The following is a 23272-nucleotide window of genomic DNA, read 5'->3' as shown; positions in this document are numbered from 1 at the left end:
ATAAAAAAGGACTAAAAATTGCCCCTTTTAACTGCCAGGTGTTCACATTCATGTGTTTTTAATGGAGCAGCATTATACATAGGGCTTAGGCCACCAGTATTTTACACAAGCAGAGTCTCATTCACTTCTCCTGAAGCTTCACCCAAACAAAATTGAAGTCCTTTGTTTTCACAAAAAGAGCTTTGCATTACTTCTTCTGTTCACCAAAACATGCCCAGGTACATGAGTACAGGATGTTGGGTAATTCCTTGCTGCAATGTAGTAGGTGGAGCTCAAACTATGGACCAGATTCAGATGCTGCAACTCTGCTGGCACACCATTCGTACCAGCAAAGTGAAGCAGATGCGTGCAATGCACCATTATTAGAAGAGCAGCAAGTGCTCTCTCAGAACAGGGTGAGCTTTTTAATATAATTAGGATCCAAAGGAGATTTTTTCCAAGGCTAAGTCAATCGGGCTTATCTATTTCACACTCCCAGAGGTAATTAATTCCTGTTCACTTTATTCACCCAGAAAACTTTCCCAGAAGAGACCAAGGAATTCTGCACACATAAATGACCGTGCTTCAGCCCCCAAAATCAAAAGAGCTTATGCTGTAACAAGCTGTTATGAGAAAGCCCCATTTAGAAACCACAGAAAAGTTCCATACTTAAGACAGCGGGAGCCGAAATCGTGGCACAGTGTCCCGTGGGCTCGCTTCCCCGCGGGCAGCGCACCGCTCTGCAGAGAGGCTCTGCAGCTCCCCGAGCCCGCTCGCCCTGCCGGTAGCAGCGCTGGCAAGCACACGCACGGCTGTTACGTGGCAGACAGACAGGACTGTGCGGGGGGTAGCAGGGGTGCTCCACAAAGCAGCAGATGGATAAAAAGCAAGTGATGTGCTCTACAAGCAGATCAGATTTTCAAGCACTGTCCCAGGACACACAGACTGAAAACAAGAAAAAAAACTATGGCGTACAGCCCAAACCCAGACGTCCAAAACCTACTCAGCATACACACAGCGATAACACAAAACACCCAATTTAACAAAAATACAAGTACCTTAATACGTATTTTAAATACCAAATTAACTATTCCTCCCATTTTTAGCACAGCAATCTGGAATTTGGGAATACATCCTAACAGGCCAATTATAAGATCTCCCAGTGATAAATATTATTAATGTTCTTTGTGCTGATAGTGATGATGAACTGAGGGAACGGATATGTGTAATGTAGTCATTTGGCAAGTGTATAGGCAACCTTATACATTAATCTTTTAACTAGTTTATTAAATGTATTTCCTTTTCAGAGTAAGTTCAACATCTAATTCCAAAATTTCATCAAGGACTCAAATAGCTTAATAGCCAGTTATCACCTGTTTTAACTTAAAAGTACTGATACAAGAAATAGACACATTACGCATCACTGAAATTTTCACACATACACACACACTCTTAGCGTCCTGTTTATATCAATTTATTTTCACAAATCAATTTCCTTTTCCTACTCATACTCTTTACATTTGCTGAAGGCACAACACCCACACAGGCAATGTAAAATGTACTTCCAGTAGAAAAGTCTATAGTCTCACAAAAGAACAGTTCGGCAAAACCACTTTTGTTTAAAAACTCAAGTCCCAAAATGAGCCTTCAAAGAGCATCAGAAAACACTGCCGAGATTAAAAACTACTTGAGGTGTCTGCACTTCTCATACACACCACACACCACTTAACCTTTAATAAACCAGGACTTTTTCAGTAAATTATAAAAGCAGAAGTAGTAAAATCTCATATTTTTTTAATCAAGTTTTAACGATAGGACAGAGTCTCTAGGCAAAGCTCCCAGAAAGAGCCAGACCACCATCTGGCTCCATCGCAGAGCAATGACAATTCACAAGGAACGAGTATCTAACCAGCGCTCTGACATCAAATGCTAGGTTGACTCTGTAAAAGCTCCATTATAGCTATGAACACACAGCTGTACGTTTCCTCCCTCCTTGTACATAAATATACCCACAGACACTTACATAAAGGGGAAAAATAAATCATTTTATGCATTTTTCTATGCTTCCCTGTTATGCCTGTTACCAATCCACATCAAGAAATACCTTAAATAGTTTATGGTATCGTTAGCACTATAGAATATGTATAATATATATAATTTTATTTTTGTTCTCACACATGCTAATGTTTCCATTATGATAAATGTCTTTTTAAATCCTGCACTTCTTGTCACGCTGTAGATCCACTTCTATTTGACAGCGACTCCTGCACATACATGTCAAGACAAAAATAAATACTGCTGTGATGGCAAACGCTTAAAAACTCTTAGGACACTAATACAGTGGCACTTGAAAGACTTTTTAAATACAACAAAAAAGACAATAGTTAAATAGAAACCTGCTTTGACATAGCCATAAAATCTGCACTACGTTTGTGAGATCTCTACTTGTTTCTGTGACAGCAGCTCCTAATCTCTGAACGCATCAAATGTTGCACTCCAGCCCTTCACCCATACCCTTAAAAAAGTCCACATTGCTATTTTAAGCAAGCATCCTCCCCTCCAGCTGTACATAAGCAACGCTGCAATTCCCAAACAATTGAGGTAATTATAAAAATGAATATCATTTATTGGGGTGGGTTTTTTTTATTACTATCATGTCTGAACATTCGCTTTCATACAAAAGTCTGATTTTCAGCATTATGCTTTCCAAGGGCATCCCCTCCACACCAAGGGAGACAAAGATGTGTTCAGAATTGTGCAAGTTTTTGTTACCATCTTCAAACCCACATGAACTCCATAAAGATTTTGGTACAGAATCACTGCCTGGCATTTCAGAAAGGGCCTTTACACATATTTTCAGTTCCACTTTATTTTTTTTTTAAATCGCATCTAACCCAATGCAAGGGGTGGGGAGAGTTAAAAAAAAAAAAAGAAAGAAAGAAATCATCACATTACTGTATGTTACCCTTCAGCAGTCTTTGGAGGAAATCGGAAACCAGGTTGCTTTTCCTGGCTCCCTCCCTCACTCAAGCCAGCCGGAGCAGCTCCTCTCCCCAGTGGGGCGCAGCCACCCCCGAGGTCAGCGGGCGCCTGCTGCCCCGTCACAGCCGCGGCTTCCTGAGCAACGTTCTGCTGAGGTCCTTCACCTCTTCGGGGCTGCCAACCCTCTCGTAGCCCAGCAGGGACATGGGTTGGTGGCAATACTCCTCAACCTGCTTGATCTGCTGGTAGCTGAGTGCAGTCCTCCAGGCGCTCAGCGCCTGGGTAGCGTTTCTGGCTGACACCACAAAGGGCTTGGAGGAGTAGCCGGGGCCACTGGTCATGTTGAGGGCAAACTTCTCCATCTCTGGGCTGACCGACAGATTGACAAAGCCGTACACCTGCCGCAGGGTCTTGATGGGCTCGACCACCAGGTCCTCGTATCGCACAGCCATGTAGTTCCCTTGCAGCCAGTCAGGGGGGTGCAGGGCGGTCTGCAGGGTCTTGGCCATGCTGCTGCAGATGACCTCCATGGCACCCAGGGCATGGTAGTCCGAGCCACCACCCCCCTCCTTCTTTCCACCCAGCTTGTGGCCGGCATCAAGGAAGGGCATGCGATGGATGCGGGGGTCCCTGCTCCTCACCACCTGTAGGCTCTCCCGGATGAGGCCATGTCGGGACTTGATGCGGGAGCTGGCAACGGCCCGGGGGTCCCGCACGAGGTGGATGACTTTGAGGTCCAGGGTCGGATCCTGCATGAGCGGGGCAAGGACGGCCAGGTCAAAGACGCGGACGCCCTTGATGACCAGCGTGCGGTACTTGTGGCACTCCTCCTGGAAGCGGCTGAGGCGCTGCGGGGGGCACTTCTTGCACACCCGGTCGTCCACCATGCCCACCACCTCCTTGCGGTAGGCCGGGCAGAGGGGCGAGGAGCAGATCACCTTGTTGGTGGCCGCCCCGAAGATGCCCAGCGTGGTGAGGTTCTTGCCGGCGCCCGCCGTGCTGTAGAGCTGGAAGACGGAGAGGTCGCAGCGGTACAGGGAGCTCAGCATGTCGCGGGCCGCCCCTTGCAGCGAGACGGCGTCCCCGGGGTACAGCTTCTGCCAGACGTGCCACACCGGCTCGTAGAGGAAGAAAACCTCGGGGTTCTGGTTGAAGAGCTCCCCGAAGAAGGACGACCCCGAGCGCCAGGTCGTGAAGACATAGACCAGCTGCCGCTGTGCGCCCGCCGGACCGCGGCTCCCGGCCGGCGGCGGCGGCGGTGGGGGGCGGTGGCGGGGGGTGGCCGGGGTCTCCCCGCAGCGCCGCGGCTCCCGCCGCCACTTGTACTCCAGCAGGTTGAGAGCGGCGAGGAGCAGCAGGAGCGCGTAGCCCAGGCACAGCGCCAGCGCCTTCCGCCGGCACACTTTCATGCTGGGCAGCGGCGGAGCCAACTGTTGCTCAGCGCCCCGGCGCCCCGGGGCCCGCGGCGGGCAGCAGGGCGCGCCGCCCCCGGCGCCGTCTCCCGGCCGGCCCCCCGCGCCCGGCCCGCATGGCGCAGCCGCCGCGACGGCCCCGCCGCCGCCGCCGCCCCCGCCCCGCCGCTGCCCTACTTAGCAGCCGGGCCGCCACCCGCGCTTCTTCCTCGCCGACATCGCCGAGCGGCCGCGGACGCCGCCGCCGCAGCCCAGCTCACGGCGGCCGCCGGGGTGAGGCGGTGCCGCGCTCCGCTCCGCCCCGCAGCGCGGGGGCGGGAGCAAGGGGCGGCGGGCGGGCAGGGCCCTGCGCCGCGCCGCGCAGCCAGCACGCATGGCGCCCCCGCCCCGCGCCGCAGCGGGGACAGCCCCGGCCGCCGCCGCCGCCGCCGTCCCGCGGAGGTGCGGCCCGAAATGGCGGCGCCCCGCCCCGCGCCCCCCATTGGCGGCCGCCGCCGTCACTCCGGCCGCCGTCCCGCGCCCGCCGCAGTGCCCCGCCGGGCCCGGTGCGCCCCGTGGCGGCGGAGGCGGCGGCCCGCGGCGCTCCCCCCGCACCGTCCCGGCCCCTCCCGTCGCTCGGGAGACCCGAGCCCGGCCCGCTCGGTGGCGGCCACGCGATGGTCACGTCGCCCGGCCCCGGGCTGCCGCCCGGGTCTGACGCGCTGGTGGGCGGCGGACGCCGTTAGAAGTTGTTCGCTTGAGGGGGTGGGTGCCCGCCGGCTCGGCCCCGGGGGCGCAGGCTCCGCCGGCGGCTACGCTTCGGACAGCGGAGCTGCGCCGGTCACGGGAAACGGGCAAAACAAGAGGCCGGGAAGGCGGGGAACCCATGAAAGGCCTGAGAGAGATAACGGGCCCCGGCGTTGTTAACGTGATACATGCAGAAATTCAGTTTTCTCAAAGGTCCTCTAACAACTTCTCCAAAAATATATTACCAAAAAAAAAAAAAAAAAACCCAAAGCGGATCTTCCCAATATAGCTCAGACAGAAATGTACCCTCCTTCAGTTCTTCAAACTATTTTTATAACCGTTACAACCACCCTGTCATTTTGCTGTCTTCAGGTGCCTCTCTCGTCCCCTCGAGCTGCCACGGCTCAGCTGATGAAGCAGTTCGCGAAGGTTTGCGTGATGCCGCCCGCAGAAGAGCTGCTCCAGCCCGTGCCAGTGCCCCTGTTTGCCAGCAGCGAGCCCGAGCAGCCGGTTGGCTCCGTGTGAAGGCGAGTTTTCTGCTAGAGACAAGCGAGGAGAGGGTCGATCCCACCCCACGGCCACAGCTCACCCACCTAGCCCTGTGCTGGCACAGTGAGAACCGAGAGCAGGGGCTGCCTCTGCCCCAGCCGCGTTCCCACACCAGACACCCAACACAGCAGCCAGCCAGCAACGTACCCCGAAACTCACCACCCCAGAGTGGTTATCACATACTAGGAGGAATTCTTCGTAATGCCACCGCATTGTATGAAGTGCAGTGTGAGCAGTGGTGCAGCTCCAGGCAGCACGGGTGCTTTGAAGAGGACACATTCCCAGAACGCACCCGAGAACAGCACCGAGTGAGTCCAGTGCGGGTGGCACACTTGTGGGACCGCAGGCTTCCCGGTGCCGCTGGGCTTTGGGCAATGCCTGGTGACTCTGTCACGTCCAGGCATTTTCTCAGAGGTTCCCCCCTTCCCCTGAGGGACACCAGGGCAGGCAGAGGGGCAACTATGGGTTTCAGAAGTACTTGGTGGCTCTCTTTTCCATCGTTTTCTTTACCCAGCAGTTCTCACATCCTCACATTCACATCATCCATAGGGTATATATGGCCCACAATATATACCCTGTATATGGAAAGTCTGAGCTGCTGGAGGGCTGCACCTGGCTCAGACACAGACCAATCCCTCCACGAGGGATGACACTGACAAAAGTTTTTGCTGGAACGTTTATTTTCTGAATGGCATGGATCTGACACTACAGCACACGCTTTTCTGCTCACAGAGCATATAAAACGCAAATTCATCTTGTGTGTGTCTTGTCTGGTAGCACTTTATTTAAAAAGGGGAACAAAACAGTACAATAGGGTGAAGGAGCTAAATGTGTAAGCGATCTTTAGATCCCTTATCGAAAGGATTTCTATACTCCTCCTAGATTTTCTACAGGGATATTAACAGCCAAGCAGCTTCTCCAGAAAAGCTTTTAAGTCCCTTTCTGCCCCAAAGTGAAGGGTAACAACCACAGCAGGAGGGCTCCACTCTTCTGTGCCTGCTCCTCTGAGCCTCAAGGCTTTGCAGGGCTGGATGGCAGTGCGAGGGAAGCAAACCCTGGTCCGAGACACTACTGCCACCCACGCCCCTCAGTCCTGCGTGAGGTGCAGCCATCAAACCACACAGGACAAGCCAGCGGAATGATTTCACAAGCTGCCAGTGATTCTGGTAGCAGTATTAAAACATTGTTGTGATTTTTTCATATAGAAGTAACTTGTTAATAGCAGAATTAAAACAACCACTAAATATTTTAGAAAAGTCCATATTTCATCAGTGAGGGGAAAGGGGAAGCCATTTTTACCTACAGTGCTCTGGAGGAAGCATTTAAAGCCACATTCTCCAAAAATATTTTGTATCTAGTTGCCAAAATAAATTCAAAGTTTAAACCCCATGAGCTTAAAACAGTTGACTTGTTTCAAAAGTTACATGGTATATAATGAAAAAGGCCATACCTCTGAGGCAACTTGGAGCCTAAAACCCTTGCAATTATTTTATTCTTTAGTCCTAATCTTTGAGTTCTTCACATACAAAAGGACTTCTGCTTATATCCCTTTTATAAAGGTATGGATCAAATCTTTATTTGGCTGTCCCTGCTCACTAAAGATGACGTGACCTTCACCCAGCTAAAGCAGAAATATTTATTTTTAATTTTGGAACAGTCTGTAATAGCATCAATTAGGCTGTATTAAATGATGAGTAACAGCAGTACTGAGACACTGTAGGTCATAAAACAGTATCCCCTGCCTTTATTGTACTGCAGCACTAATGCAATAAAGGATAGAGACTACAGGGAGCAAAAACAATTCATAGCAATGAAAAATCATTAAAATACCATAAAGTTCAAATTAATCCCTTCTTTCCATGTCACTTGGTTGAAGACAGGTATGAAATTTTGTAAAAAAAAACTAAAAAACTTACAAAGCCATCTTCATTTCTTACACAATTTAAAATGTAGCAAGTAACAAATAAAGATAAGCAAACATAAACTGCAAGTATAACATTTGAAATGGCAAGACCAATCAATCAGTAAACCCAGACATCAGAAGCTGTAATTGGATTCTGCACCTTCCCTGCTGTTACACAGCAGCTACATCTCCCTGAATCAGCGAGTGCAGGAGTACTGACAGTGATGCTGCCTTCATTATATTGCTCCACCTCTACCTAGGAAAACATGGCACACGTTTTAAAAGTTTAAAACAGCTCTTCAATTCGACCTACATGCTGCAAAATGGAATCTCATTTTCCAAAACTGGAGTTATATATGTATTTATTCTGCGCGTGTAGACTCAAGCACCCATGCAGAACCCAACCGAAATCAATCGGGTTCAGTGCAGCTGCATTATTCGATCTTCCCAGTACAAGTTTCAGACCTGGTAGCCAAGTTATCACTTTAAGCAACTCAATATCAATGAATATTTAATAAGTTTATAGGGAAAAGATTTATGCAGTCAACTTTCAATTCACACCAAGTTGTGGTGTTGTTTTTTTTTTTAAATCCTCTACACATCTGATATGAAGTATTACAAACACAGATGGCAAAAAACAGACCACTCGCTCTGCAGATCTGTTGAGGAAGCTGAGGCGCACTGTTTCGAGCCATGGTCATTGTCTACAGAAAAAAAAACCCTCTTCTTAAAGGGATTCTGAATTTTTCTTTTTCTTCTGCGGTCTGGGATTTAAAGTATTTGCCGGTCTTTGAGACTAAGATTGCAGGCAGGCAAGGGGGCAGCAGCCATCAAGAGCTGTAACGGTGAGTTCCTGGCTGTGCTGCAGGCTGGCAGGTATCACCTACGTGGTAAGGCACGGCAGAGTGCGCAACCAGAGCAATGGATAGAAACAGTACTTGTAATGCCCACAGGAAGCTGAAAAGTTCACATACACACGTTTAAAAGACAGATTTGTAAAATGTACAGAGATGGTACCAATGACTCAATTGTCTATTTCCAAGTGCTGACAAAAGTCACCACAAGGTAGCTGGCAGTTAAAAACTTTACTTCAGCGGAAAAAACAAAAGAAGATGTGTAGACTATTATAGATAAAAAATAGAAAAGAAAGTGATGGGGCAAGGTTTTGTAACAATGACCCCAGGGGCGCGATCCTCACCAAAGAGGACCCTGATAACTTATCCCACTTGCAGAGCCACCTTGATTTTTACAGCTGCCCCAAGACTTAAAAAAAATACCAAGAAATAGAGTCCCAAGTCAGTGAAATACTTAGGTATTTGCTTGATTTTCACCACTGGCTTAAATAGTACTGTAGCCAATTGAAAACGAATTAAAATCAACACCATAGTGAAACAGTAATTTTCTGTCTTTTCAAATAATTTCTAGGGTAAAGTGTTTTGCTGCGTCTCTCAAACCTAAGTTTGGAGAGTGGGTAGAGGGTCTCTCAGCAGGTGGTTCAGGCTCTGCAATTGTCTTCACATGGTGCAAAACCAATAGAATAAAAACTTAAATGATAAGAGCCACAGTAAGTGTGTGAAAGAGGAACATTCTGAAGCTGAACAGATACAGCCCTTCACAAATTTGTTCAGATATTCAGTGTACATTTTCCACCCTCTATGGTACTTCACACCTGTCTAATTTAGGCTCATTAGTTTCAGTATACTAGATCACTCATGTCAAATAATAAAAAATTTCCTCAGCAAGGAAAATTCACCGTTAAAAAAATAAAATCTAAAAACCCCCCAAAAGTAAAATTTAAAAAACCCAACACTTATTTCTCGGCCAGCTTCACCTTTTAAACATTACATTTTTTTTTGCTTTGATGCAAAAAAATATATCTTTTCCTGTACAGGTAGTTACGCGCTACAACCCAGTCTTCCCTCAGTTATAAATAAGGTGGCTGTATTTATCTCAAACTCCATAGTGAGCAATGTATGAAGTGAGTGATAAGTAACTGCGATCAAAACTCCCCAATTTAAACTATGAGAAAAAAAAAAACCTCGTTTTTTGCATCTAGTGCTTAATTTTATGTTACAGTTATTTATTTAGTAATTAAATTTATTATTTTTACATGTAATATTTAGACAACTCAAATCCTGACTAGCTGAATGATTTCTCTTCCACCCAAAGCGATACCACCCCAGCCAGACTTCTCCAAGATTCCCCTGCTAACATCCCTTCATTTAAGTAATGGGGCTGTGAAAGGTTTGATCCTTACTGGAACACTTCTTGACTTGGTTCTTTTATGCTTTAAACCTGCCTTTCCCACGTTCACAAGGATGGAGTGGGCACAAGATGAAGAAGTTTTTCCTGAAGTCAAGCTTCAGCAAGACTTTATCTTTTAAAACAAACTATTTTGGGTCGAAAGGTGGAGGTTTATGCTGCTATACACCTAGCACGTGATAAGTTCTGGGTGTTGATTAAAAACCTCTGTATCTAGCCTAATCTATTCAGGCTAAATACAGATGCCAAATTCCTGAAACTTTGCTCAAAAGTGAGATTCTTAAAACTAAAGCGCAAGTTACAGATCACAATATGCTAATAAAATGAATATAAAATTGAGTAGCTGCCCAAACTTGGAGATCTATGAATTTGTTTAAGACCATATTTTGGCATCACCACTAGAAACAGATGAGAAAAAATACTGCACAATACCCTTTATAATTACAGATGTTTATATTTTAGCACTGTGCATAACTTCTAACAGCTTATTCAAAAGCCTCATGCAGTAGAAGCAGCTAATTTCCTTCAAATCACACTTATCCAGTAATGCTGAAGTTTTCAGCAGACATTTGATTAAGCGATGGGTGCAGCAACCTGCCTTCTAAAGTACTCGTTCTCTCTTGGATGCTCCTCCTGAACTGTGCATGCAGAAGCTGTGCTGCAGAAGCAGCTGGCATGAACCAAAATTAAACCAGCTAGTCATAAACCAGAAATATATAGTGAAGTGGACAACCTATCTGTAGCAAGCTGTTCCTCCAGCCTGCTGTTTCTCCTTCATATTCACCTCCAGTTGCACAGGTGACATTTTGAATAAAGTTAATTTCAATAAATATTTCTAAATTCCTGTTTGTGCAGCTGAAGGAATTCCTGAGCTTTATTAATGTCCTGAAGACATTGCGGTGTAGGTAAGGCTCTCTTTGACTTTTATTAAAATTAGAAATCTTCTCTCAGCTGTTGTGTAACGGTTTCATGTTCTAAAGGAAATTAAGAGATTCTACTTTTATAATTGCGTACCTTAAAACAGGCAACGTACTGTTTCACATCAAGAACTTCCAAAACCTCTGGCAGGTCACATGTAACAGCAACCTCAGCCACACGCATTAGGGTATCTCTAAACTCCCTACAACCAAAACCATGAACCTAGCTTAATTAATGTCTTCAATCCTCCACTCCCATGGTTTGCAGTGCCTAGGAACCCCTAAATCTCTTCAGCTGGTCAGTGCACCTCTCCCCCTCATTAGCATCCCCATTCCTGGGGGCTCTGCCCAGGCACCGGTGCCATGCAGGGCGTCACCCCACACCTCCTGCTGCGCTGCAGGGTGCTGTGGGCCTCACTTGCCACTTGCCTCTTGCCTCCCCGAGGACAGCAAGCAGCAGAAGCACGCAACAACCTTCCCTTGGATCTAAGCATTCCAATGATAGAGCAAAATAGCTGGTCCTCATTTGACTAGAGATGGGACACTTTTAAATCCCAGGGAAGAGTCTCCTGCTATAGATGACTGTCTAGGAAAGATATGGAAATTAATCCATTGCATCTCTCGAAAATTCAGTAACATAAATCATTCACTATTAACTCTCGAAGATCTTCAGGATTTGAGAAAAAGGGACTATATGTAATGTTACCAAATTTCTACTCCATATCACAGTGAGGACTTTGTACAGGCTGGTGTGAAACTGAGCACCCCCAGTGAAACGTAATTGCCTAGAAATCAGACTTTATTGTAAACTTTTTTTAAAAAAATTATCTATTATAGTTACTTTCTTCAAAAACAGAGGACAAGAAACCCACAGTACCTCAATTCACACAATGGCCAGAATTCAATCCCTTTCTCATGTCTTAAATTTTATAGCCAATTCTTTTCCAGAGTTTGCCCAAGCAAACAATCTCTATTCAGTTAATCAGCAGACAGTTCTTTTCCCATAGTGCAGGGAAGATAAACTAAAATGCCAGGTAAAAAATAAGTTACCAGCAACCCAAGAGATACAGATTTTATGATGAAAATTACCACTATCAGCTGTGGTAAAAACCTCTATACCGTATTAAGTTCAGAGGCTTCACCTCCAGTCTCTGAGCTCGTTTGCAACAGTGCGGTGTTAGCTCTCACAATATTTAGCAGGTGAAGACATCTGGCTAAGTCATTCCTGAAACATAAAAGGCGTACCTTTTTAGCATGGCTAAAAAGATGAAAACTGGTTTCCACCTCCAGTGATGGCTTCAGTCATAATCGTGATGGTAATGATCTTGGAAGTTGAATCCTGAGCCCAGGCTACTTCCCTGATCCATCTTCCACAAATCCAAATTATATTCATGAATTCCACCCTCCTCTTCCCACACCAGCTAAATTGTATACCCAGCACAGTCTGTCAGACAGAATTAACCTAGTCTGCTAAGGTAAATCCTTTCATGAAAAGATTTCTGAGGCCTATTACATAGGCCTTACGCTTACCCTTTCTCCATGCTCACCTTTCCACAGGCACACTTACCATACACAAGTTCTAATGACTGAAGTCTCAGACCTAGGTCCAACCTCAGAAGTCCAAGAACCAGAATCTGGACACAGATTTCACATGTGCTTGCAGGCACCTCTTAACAAGGTCTTTAAGAGTAAAACTGATGGTCTGTATTTAAGGGAGGCAGCTACAAGAAGGTTTCCAGTCACACAGAGTAAAAGTAAAAATAGAGCAAGTAGGTCCAGGTCACAATATACTGTGTTTCTTCACTACGAGCTTTAAGTGAAGATTGTTAGTAACTAAGACTTGCAATCTCTCCCAAATGAATCCTCTGGGCTCTAACAACATCAAGAGTTCATATTCCAGCCTTTCACATCTTGTGGGGGCACCTGAGGTCTCTTTCCTCTTTTTGGTCTTCTACAGATCTTGCAGAAACCAAATTATCTTGGAGGCATTTGCTCCTCTCAGAATTGACTGATGGGTTCAAGCATCATTGGAGAAAAGGGGAGACGGAGGCACAGCCAGCATAACAGCTCACTGCTCTTAAGAGAGACAGCCCCAGTTCTGCATTTCCTTCCTCCCATGCACCTCATCACATAAACCTGCCTACCCTGTTCTCACCCTACCTTTCCACAAGGAAAGTGGTTAAACAAGTGCTAGAGCTGGTGGCAGAAAAGCGACAGGAGTACGTGACCAGAGCGGAAGTGAGCGGGATGCAGAGTGCAGCACTGATTCAGCCCATCTTATCAAAACACACACTCCAAATGAAATTACTGTTGCTGGAGTTGCATGTTACAAGTGAACTGTTACCAAAAATGCGGATCATCCTGCTCACTGTCCACCCCTGTTCCCTGCACTGAGCCAATTCAACTCACTAAGCCAGCAAAAGTCAACCAAGTGAAAACAAGCACGCAAAAGAAGTGTTTTCCCTTAATGAATTGAACTGGCTACTTACAGGGCACAAAAGGCAGCAGAGAGGACAAAAAAAAGTAAGAGAACAGGAAGCACAGGGAAGGCAGGAACAGGACCTGCACCCCACAGCAGCAACACGCTGCAGCACTGGCCCAGCCATAACACACCACCTCATGCTACGGCATGGCATGGGTTCCGCTTCCTTCGCCTCACGTTCCTGCAAACAGTTTTAGCTATTGAAAAGCTGCTCGTCATCTCAATATCTGAGCAGCAGTTCCAAGTAGGAGGTTTTCTTTGTTCAAGAGAGGATTATACAAGCAACTACGCAGTGAGCAGCCCATGCCTCGTTAATGAGTTTCCGAGAAGCAGAGGTCACTGTTGACAGTAGAACAGCAGCAGCAATTACAGTTTGACAACACAGGCAGAGAATCAGCATCTACCAGCAGAAGAGCTGGCAAAGCCAAGAAACTGCCCTTAGCATAACACACACAAACATCGCTCTTCTCCATGTTAAAAATAAAACCATTTCTGGATATCGGCAAACTGACAATTTTATTGTCGCCATGTCATTTGGAAAATTTTCTGCATAAAATACAAAACCAAAAGCAAGTAAGACAAAAAAGTTCATGTGAAACTACCATTTCCTCTTTAAATAACCACAAACAGAAAACTTTCCAGCTTTGACAGAGTTACACAGTAAAACATCCTTGCACAAGATTAGACATCAGAAGTGACAAATGGAACAGGCCTACCCATGAAAACTGACTGTGCTGACAGAAGCAGGCGGAGAAAAAATAGTATGCAATTGTTTTAGACTTCTGCATCCTACATGGGAAAAATAAACGTGGGCAAAATTAAATTAGCATTTTAGTTATGATTCTTACAAGCGCAGCTTACATACTGAGGAGCAGCAGGTACAGCAGCGGCATGAACCAGCGGTATTCTGGAAGTCTTAAAATGGCTCACACAGCAATAAGAACAAGAATAGTTTTTCAAATACTGAGTTATTTTAATAAAATAGAAGTTTATTAACTCAACAGCCTTATTCAGAAAAGTAAACAGATAATCTTCAGGGTTTGACTGCTGATATCAGGTTTGTAATCTGATAAACATCATGATACTGAACAGCTGATTCTAAAATAAGAGAAGTACAAAATTCTTGTCTAGATTATTCCACTGCTGCCATCTTCAGCTGTAGGTAATTCACTTTTCTAGGTGGACCTTCATATCTGCCCCAAAATCTAAATTTTTTTTTTTTTTAACAAAGAAAATGCATTGGAAATAGACCCATCTATACTAAGAAGGCAGCAATTCAAGTATCCTTCAAAACTACATTTACCTTAGTGCAGTCAAATATGTGTGTCCTTATATAAGAATTCATGGTAGACCCTCAATAGCTGAGAAAAGTCTCACCCCGAATTCCTCAAGCAGCTATATGGAAGTACAGCAAGCTGGCAATCTAAAACTAGATACAATGTTCAGACCCTAATCCACCTGCAGAAATACATTTCTAACTTTTATTTATTAAAACCATTGATTCCACCAAAAGACTGGAAATGCATGTAGAGAAAAAAAACACAAGCAAGCTGCCTAAAGTCAACAATGCTCAGATGTGCCATTTTTGGCCAATTTTGCTTTTTTCATCACAACATTCTACTTTTTAAGTCATGTTACATGAACTCCTTCAAGATACCTTCCTCTTACAGGCACAGTTCAGAGACAGCACTGTTTTCAACATGCCAAGAACACACCTCAAACACAGACTGATCCCCAAGAACCTCCTAAGGATAAAACTACATTTCCCATTTTAGTGCTCCATAACTTAGATATCTCAGGCAGCACTCATGCCACATTTGAGGCAGATTTTACAGCTGAAACTGTAAAATTTGTATCAGACTTCTAATGTATTAAATAAGACAAGTACACATTTGAAAGCTATCCCAGTGGCGGGGACGCTCCTAAGTTCATCACTGAAAAAGCACAGGAGTACTTTTACATGCAGAAAAACACAGTAAGTGCAATAATCCAGCAACTTTAAAGGGTTCTCTTGTGCTTAGGTAGAGCTGCTATGTTAGTACAGAAGGTGATTTGTAAATGCAGAAGGCAGTACATTCAGTGTCACTGGGACAGATGAACTCAAATTAGCAATAGTTGCGATTCTAAATATATGCTTTGGAAAACAATTTGTTACCCTTGTTCATAAGTGGTTTATTCTTACATTTCAAAACCTCCAGGGGGAAGGCAGGGGGAGAACATATGCATGGTGGCTAGCGCTCAAGTAATAACCTGACACTGCCTTTCAGAAACCAACTCTTCCTCAGATGGTATTACAAAAGGTATATGCAGCTGGTGTGCAGAGAAGTCAAAGGAAGTCAGAGTTTAAAAAAGGCAGTTCAAATATAAACACTTCTGTAATAGTGGTAAGGAAAGGTTTTGTCGGAAGGAGACTATGCAACCAAGCAGCTTTTCTCCACTGAGACAGGGCCCACATGCTCAGAGTGGAAGAGTTTAAGTCTTACAGAGACACTCACAGAGGCCAGGACTGCTTCAGAAAAAACAGAGGTGAACTTGCAACTCCGTACCTAGAAGGCCCTCGCATAAATATCTGAACATCCTGTAGAGCACTCAGTAGGCTTCACCAAAATGTACCAGATGGCGGTCTCTAGCACCTGACTTGGAATATACCACATACCTTCCATTTCTAATGGGATCCCACACCGAGCTGGGCCTCACCAGCTGCTACTGTAGGCCGCGAGGGGGTTACTCAGCCGCACTAGAACTTGGGTGTAGCAAGCTATGCTCCGTTTCTCTGCTTTGGATAAACCAAAACACTAAAGCATGAATATTTACCTTGGATACCATCCATAAGGCAGGGCAGGAAAAGACAGAGAAGCCCCTTACCCACTCCTGCCTCCTGCCCTTCCCAAAGCGAAGGGTCGGACGCTCACTGACGGGGCTGTTAGAGATTATAATGGGATCTCCTCTTCCCGTACAATCACAAAAACCATTTGGAAGCACTGGACTACACCTCCTCAGGTCAGAGCTTTTTTTCACAAGGATTCATCTCAATGCTACTGTCTGAATCCCAGGATCAATATGTAAATTACCCCATCCTGCACCAACCTGATGCTTTTTTCACCATTTCACCCCAAAACACCGCAGAAACGCAAGTCACACAGTGATGGCATACTGCAACTATACCTTGTCATTGCAACATCATCTAAGGAAAAATAAATTTCACAGGCAGCCTAATTTTCAGTCTTCAGTATTAATCTGCATCTTTTACAAAACACTTCTCAGCAGATACTGTCTCCCCCACCCTTTCTTTGCAGAAAACCCAAACTATAAACAACTATTTCTAAGAGGGAAGAAAATGAAGAGTAAGGAGGACCAAAAGATGTTCTTTTCAACAGGAGAAAAAAAACCCAGGCATCCAGTTAAATACACAGATTCTTAATTGCTCTTAAAAGACTATTAAGTACAAAACAGCTTTTTCTAAAGCCCAGGATATGAAGCAAAGAACAAAAGATATGAGAATGGTATCTAGAGAATAAAGATACTGAAAAAAAAAAGATATTGCATAATAAAGCTGTTGCAGAATTAATTCGAACGGGTGTGCTCCTTTAGCTCTCTAGCTACTTGGCTTGAGAGCCTTTTATAATCACTGATGAGAATTTTATAAAAGCTCAAATCAAAATTAATTATTGAAAAGTACAGCTAACCTATAATGCTAAGTGATCATCTACCCTGAGGATTTTTAGCTATTAAATGAAATACACAATTGATTCTGCAGATAGTTTGCCACAGGAATATTCTATCTTTAGTCTCACTTCACCTAGAACATTGCCATTTATCACTCCTCCATTTATAAACAGCTACAAGATAATGGTTTTAAAGGAGTTAATCGGATCTGAAGTTATTTTCTTCCTATTGTAAAGTTAGGATTCTCCCTGTCCCCAACCTATTTTAGTATCTATTTTTTGCTCTAGAAAACCTTGTCTAGTTTGTGCCAGGTGTGAACATGCAGCATTTAAAAAAAAAAACCAACTTTGTTTCTAATAGTTTAGCTACCAAAATCTGTACATCTGGAACACCTTATGTTACAGGGAGAAAGAAAAATATAGAAAATAAACTCTGCATGTTTCTAAAACAGATTCTTTATAATGTAATATAAACAGATATTAGGTGTATTCTTTTCTCATTATTAATGCATCTATTCAATACTCATTCTAAGGAAGTCTTTACAGTACACATGCATTCTGCAGATTTTCAGTATTCAAGATCATCTCAGTTCTCATTAGCAAAGAGAATTCTCCACTTAATTTTCACATTTGCAACAATTTACATAATCCTATAACAGAGTCTCCCATCAGGAAAATAATGGCGGAAATATATTTTTTTTCATTTTTTTCTTCTAAAAGTAAATATGCATATTTTTCAAAAGACCTTTTAGATCCTCCTTCTGAAAGTGTGGCCTCTTAGGCTATATACATGTACAACATAAGCCTTTGCCTGGCACATTTACAAAATGCTTACAATATAAAACCCGTTGATACACAAGTATCATGGCAGGCCATCATCCAGCATTCTGTGCCTGTAGTTAAGTACGGCTTTTGCTTTCAGAAACAGTTCACAGGAGGCCAGATCCCTTTTAATTTTATGTTTTTATTACAAATTGCCCACACCTCCAAGTATAAACACTGAACCCTGCCCGCCCGCCCCTCCCCCCCCCCGCAAGGTTGCAAGATAAGAGACCAAGGTGAAGCGATTTAAAGCCACATCAATGCCTAAAACAGAACAGGTTTGGAGAAGGGAAATCCTAACATTAAAAAAAAAGTTAAACAGCCTCTTGATTCTAAAATATTAATAAATAAAATACATAAAAACTTAGTTTTCCCCATTTCGAAGAATTTCCACAACAGAGGAATAAATTCAGTAAAATAATGTAAAAGCTGTCCTTTTGGAGTAAAAATCAGTTTTAGAAAAAAACAGTGTACTGTAGGTTGCAGTTATCATATCTATAGTTAAGGAAGAAGTCACAGAGCCTCAGGCTTGCTGTCTTTTTATTGTTCCCATGCATGCCATAAATATGGCTTGGTTTTGATACATCATGTATGTATGATATACATATACATGATGCATCTCCGCAGAGGCTTTTTTAAAAATTAACAAAAACACTACTCTGGTGTCACAAATATTCCCTGCAATTAAAATGGAGAAATACAAAGCAAAGATTTACTTGTAAAGCTTATCATGGTAGGTACCAGACTGTTCAACTGTTCTTACAGTAAAATATCATGGTAGGAAAGAAAATCCATCTACTGGATTCAAAGGGTGCTCTTATCTGGATAGTCAAACTAGTGGAAACAGAAACAGAGCTACCACTATACTGAAAGATCTAAGCGCCATAGTATGTCTGAAATACACAGTACTTCCAAACAAACTATGAATTCCTTTAGAGATCTGTATCGCCAGTGGGGCAAGAAAACAACACCTTAATTTTCTGTTCAGATTTTATTTGAAATCTAATTCAAATTGTCAAAGCTACAAAAAGGGGGAACATTTGAGTTATTTCTGCTATGTCACAACATTCTAAAACAAAATACCACTACTGCCAGCAGATCAGTTACACACATTTCTGATGAAACTCCTAAACACAAAAATGTTTCTTTTGGGAAATAGTCACAATGAAGATATTTTGTACAATATAAAACAATGACAGGTCTACAGATGCTGATACTCATGAGCATACACGTGCATTCACAAAAAAAAAAAATCAGGAATGCCTTTTTGTTTTTTAACAGACTCTTCAGGCACAAAAACAAAACCGCATTTCCAGTAAGTGACAGCATCGTAAAAAATATTAACATTGTCAGTGTTTGCTTTTCTTTGACTTCTTGTGAGATCTGTGAGGAGAACGGGACTGAGACCTGGATTTTTTCCCTGACTTTTTAGGGGATCTGGATCGTGATCTTCTTGATCTTTTGGGTGTCCTGGAGCCAGATGGAGACCTGCAAAACAACCAAGTTTTGTGTCAAACACTAATTGATAATACCAACTTTTTCTGCAGTTATTTAGCATTCATTTGCTGAGCCAAACAAGGTAGAATACACTTTTCTCTAATAAGGGGAAGTAACAGAACAATATCTTGCTTTTGAGAAAAAAGGAAATTTTTGCATTATGAATTTTTTCATGTATTTTGGGCTTAACTTCAGTGCTTAGATCACAAGAAAAATAACATCAACTCATGTCCTTCTTAAACCAACAGAAGGAATTCACAACCTTCCACATATGCCTCAACCACCTTGGCTCCTGTATTAATAGCAGCCTACATCCATATAGAACAGAAATGAAAAATTATGTTTGTTTTATGCAGAAATACTTTTGATCCTCAAACATGTTCAGCTTGTGATGTAACCCCACAGAATAAGAATGGACACTGAAAACTAATGTATTTGGTGTGGGTTAGGTGACAGTTCTGAAATAATCTAAATTGAATGATCATTGTATGAACTCTTAAAAAAAACTCAAATACTTTTCTATTTCTATTTTAATTCCTAACTTACAGCAAAAGAATCTGATTACTGTAAATATGTACTATGATTTTCTCAACAGCAAAGGAACTTTCCTCAGCATATCTGAGCAAGCTTATATCAATAAGATATTCTACAGCTCTCATAGAAATGGAAGCTGAACTTTTGAGTTTTGAGCTACAAAAGCATCAATATGATAATAAAATCTCACCCCAAGTTTAATGCTAACCAAAGACAAATATTTGTCAGTCTGGAGATTAGGAAATACCTACCTCTGAAACAAAAACACAGAAGCAGTATCTAATCTAGATTTTTTTCTTTTTCATTTAAAAAAACAAACCACAGAAGAGGAGCTTCATGTAAGCAAATCATCAGGGAAAGACTGCATGCTCGCTATAATTCTAGAAGCTCTACAGGCTACACGAGATTTGTCCTTTGAAAATAAAAGGCTAATAAAGCAGCAAAGTCCTTTGGTTCACAGCAGTATTTCTCAAAATTATCGGTAAACAGGTAAACAAGAACACAGAAGTGAAGAGTCTTGAGCTGTCGAGGCAAGAGGCTGTATACATTTCAGACGCCAAGTACCCAAAGATATTAACTAGGAACCTGCATATAGTCCATTATGAGAAAATACTTGTCTATCAAATGCACTCTGCTAAAAAGCACGCACACAAAACACCCATCCAAAATACACCTATGTATTTAACTTTCCTAAACCCGAAACAGACAAGATACCAGCTTACCTTTTGGCTTTTTTACTGACATCTCTGGGAGAATCTTTGTGCGATGACCGAGAACGTGAACTCTCTTTGTGGGACCGTTCAGAGCGCTCTGAGCGTTCTGATTTTGGTGACGGAGATTTTGCTCGCCTACTGCCACTGCTGCGAGATGGACTAGGTGAAGCACTGTGTCGCCTTTTCCTTTGTAAAGAAAGCAGACACAGTTTTATACATAGAGACACAGAAGTGAAAATGTGTATTAAGAGAATGGATTCTTTTCTGTAGATATTTTCTTTTGCCAATGTAACATTAGATCCTCCGAAGTTAATAAAAAGTAGTAGGCTTTTTATTACTTTAAAAAAATAAAAGTTCAACATGTGCACCAGATTCTTCTCTGGTTGAAAAAAATTAAGGCCTGTGACTCATCTTTGTTTACTCTAGTGTAAAAACATTGTCATAGTTTCCTTAAAAGCAAGGCATTTTACCGCATTTACACTTGATACAACAGAAAAGTTTGGCTATCTAAATATTAGAAGATCAGAATGTACAATCAACTACCCTAAAACTAGCTGTTTTGAAGAATTTTCACCTTGAGATGAGTAACATTTAAACCTCCACAAATAATTTGTGGTATGACTTCACTACAATTTTCTGACTAATACACTTCAGTCAATTTACTGCTGAAGAGAGTTGAATTTGCCCTGTTTTCAACTGGTCATTATTTTACCATGTTTCCTCGTGGCCTAAACAAGCCAAAGGGGGATTCAATTCAAAAGGGTATGTCACTTGGGGTGGGATAAAAACGACAACTCCTTTAAAATTTAGAAGCATGTTTTATCATCCAAAGCACCTTTTTGGGGTGTTTTTTGTTTGCTTGGGAGTTTTTTTGATAGTGGGGTTTTTTTTGGGGGGTGGGGGTGGATTTTTTTATTTGGGTGGTTTTGTGGTTTTCTTTTAAAGTAAGATGCATGATACAATGTAATTTCAAGGCTGCCATTGTATACAAAGATGCTACCTGTGAAGATTTTCCTCCCACCCACTTTACTCTGAGTAAAGCCATACCTCTCTTTTCTTGTTGGTGTACATTCCTCCTTTTCCTTCTTATCTTTGGACCTGGATTCAGATTTTTCCTTGTCCTTTTTGTCTCTGTCCCGTTCTCTTTCCAACTCTTTTTCTTTTTCCTAAATTAATAGAAGCATTCATTATTTCAGATGAGGTATGACTAATTATTAAGTAAAGACAACAAAGCTACTCACAAACAGCAGAAAAGCACTACGCACTGAAGAAACACAGCACATAATCTGGGAAGAAACTAATAGTCACACCATACCCGCTCTCCAAATCTTTACTACTGCTTCGTTATAACTCAAACACAGACAAGAACATGAAAGATGTCACCCTACGTGAGAAAGTCTGAGTATCTAATTGGAAACGAACCGTCTTCAATTCTACGAATTTCAGGGAAGCATTACAGCTGTAATATATTTTCTAAACTAAACATGAAAGAATATGAGGAACATCTTTCTACTTAAAACATATGCATTCATCTTCATTAATCCAGAATGAAAATTGAGATAATCTCATAACTACAAGACATCTACAGACAAAACAAATACAAACAAGAGTCTGCAACAACATTTACTCTGTCAAAAAAACCAAACCACAAATACGGTCTGTTTCTACATACTAACAGGACAGTTTTGAAAGAAAATATATACCCTGAGCACATCTTGTTTGTCTGTCAAATAGTTAGAAAATTCACTATATAAATATAAACCTAAACCATCATCAAGTCTGAACACAGAGATCAAGAGATGTGCTTCTTTCAGTATTTGCATTAAAAAAATTCCTTCCATGGCAAAAAATAAACAGATATACCCTGCATACCCCATAAAGACAACAAAGAAAGGGTGATTTAGCTAAATCAAATGGGGGGGGAGGGGAGGAGGGGAAATAACACAAGTGCAGGAAATACCAGGACAGCTACACTAATCTAGTCTCACATTTTCTTTACATGGAAGATTTACCAGTAACATTTTAACGTGTCCCTCATCATTACACCTACTATTGAAAACAATTGTTAGATTCCACCAAAATCAATGGGCTCTTAAGATGTGCCTAGCTTATTTGACTGCATAACTAAGTACTTCATCTTGATAAATAGGAATAAACAGTATTTTAAATAACTCTAAGTTCCTATTCCCTTAATAATATACAAACTACTAGGAAATTTACTCTTGGAAAGCTTATTCTATAGCAAATTAGACAAAAACCAATGACTAACCACCAAGTTAGTGGGAAATGCAATCAGAACCACCATTACATTATTATTATTATTATACAAACTAATTTTATTATGGCATTAGAGCAAAAGATTAAGTTATTCCCTTAACAGGGTTGTTATTGTTTTAAAGAACACCTGTTATAATTACTAAATATTTCTTAAGTAAGTATTACCTTTATCATCGAAGGTAAAAGTGAGATAATTGTTAAAAATCTAAATTGTTGCAGGCTGGTTGAATTAATTCAACACAAGGCATCTAACAAAGTTACCAGGATTACAACTTCTGTTTCTTTAAACTAATGTCTCATTAAACATTGTGCTTACTGTACAAATCACTTCTTTCTCCAATTACAGAAACATTGAGGAAGGGGGAAGCTTTAGGATGCAACTACATTTAAATGGAAAATTACTTATAAAAATTGAAGTCTTAACTGCTAACATCAACCTCCAAATGTGTAAATCTCCTTCAGTGATCAGCTTTCTTAATTTTCACAAGTCTATTTCTTCAGGGTACTGCACAAAATTACTTTAGTGAATTAGTCAGATATGGAGGACCAAGT

At 42.5% G+C, this 23272-nt stretch overlaps 2 protein-coding genes across 13 annotated transcripts in view; both read right to left on the bottom strand.

Moving 5' to 3' along the window:
* Positions 1 to 1437: 1437 nt before the first annotated feature.
* On the bottom strand, positions 1438 to 4806 carry CHST2 (carbohydrate sulfotransferase 2). Its single transcript, XM_075098871.1, has one exon. The coding sequence runs from the start codon at positions 4368 to 4370 to the stop codon at positions 3081 to 3083; it is 1290 nt and encodes a 429-aa protein (XP_074954972.1). The 5' UTR covers positions 4371 to 4806; the 3' UTR covers positions 1438 to 3080.
* Positions 4807 to 18222: 13416 nt separating this feature from the next.
* The window catches only part of U2SURP (U2 snRNP associated SURP domain containing), a 46854-nt gene continuing 41804 nt past the window's right edge, over positions 18223 to 23272 (bottom strand). For all 12 annotated transcript variants that reach the window (XM_075098862.1, XM_075098868.1, XM_075098863.1 and 9 more), the window contains 3 exons: positions 21491 to 21609; positions 20453 to 20629; positions 18223 to 19187 (listed from right to left, as the gene is read on the bottom strand). In XM_075098862.1, coding sequence (XP_074954963.1) covers positions 19049 to 19187; positions 20453 to 20629; positions 21491 to 21609 — 435 coding nt within the window. In that variant the 3' untranslated portion in view covers positions 18223 to 19048. The remainder of the gene's footprint in view (positions 19188 to 20452; positions 20630 to 21490; positions 21610 to 23272) is intronic.

This window comes from Phalacrocorax aristotelis, chromosome 7 (assembly GCF_949628215.1).
Source record: "Phalacrocorax aristotelis chromosome 7, bGulAri2.1, whole genome shotgun sequence".
Lineage (NCBI taxonomy): Eukaryota > Metazoa > Chordata > Aves > Suliformes > Phalacrocoracidae > Phalacrocorax > Phalacrocorax aristotelis.
This window is presented reverse-complemented; position numbering and strand designations above follow the sequence as displayed.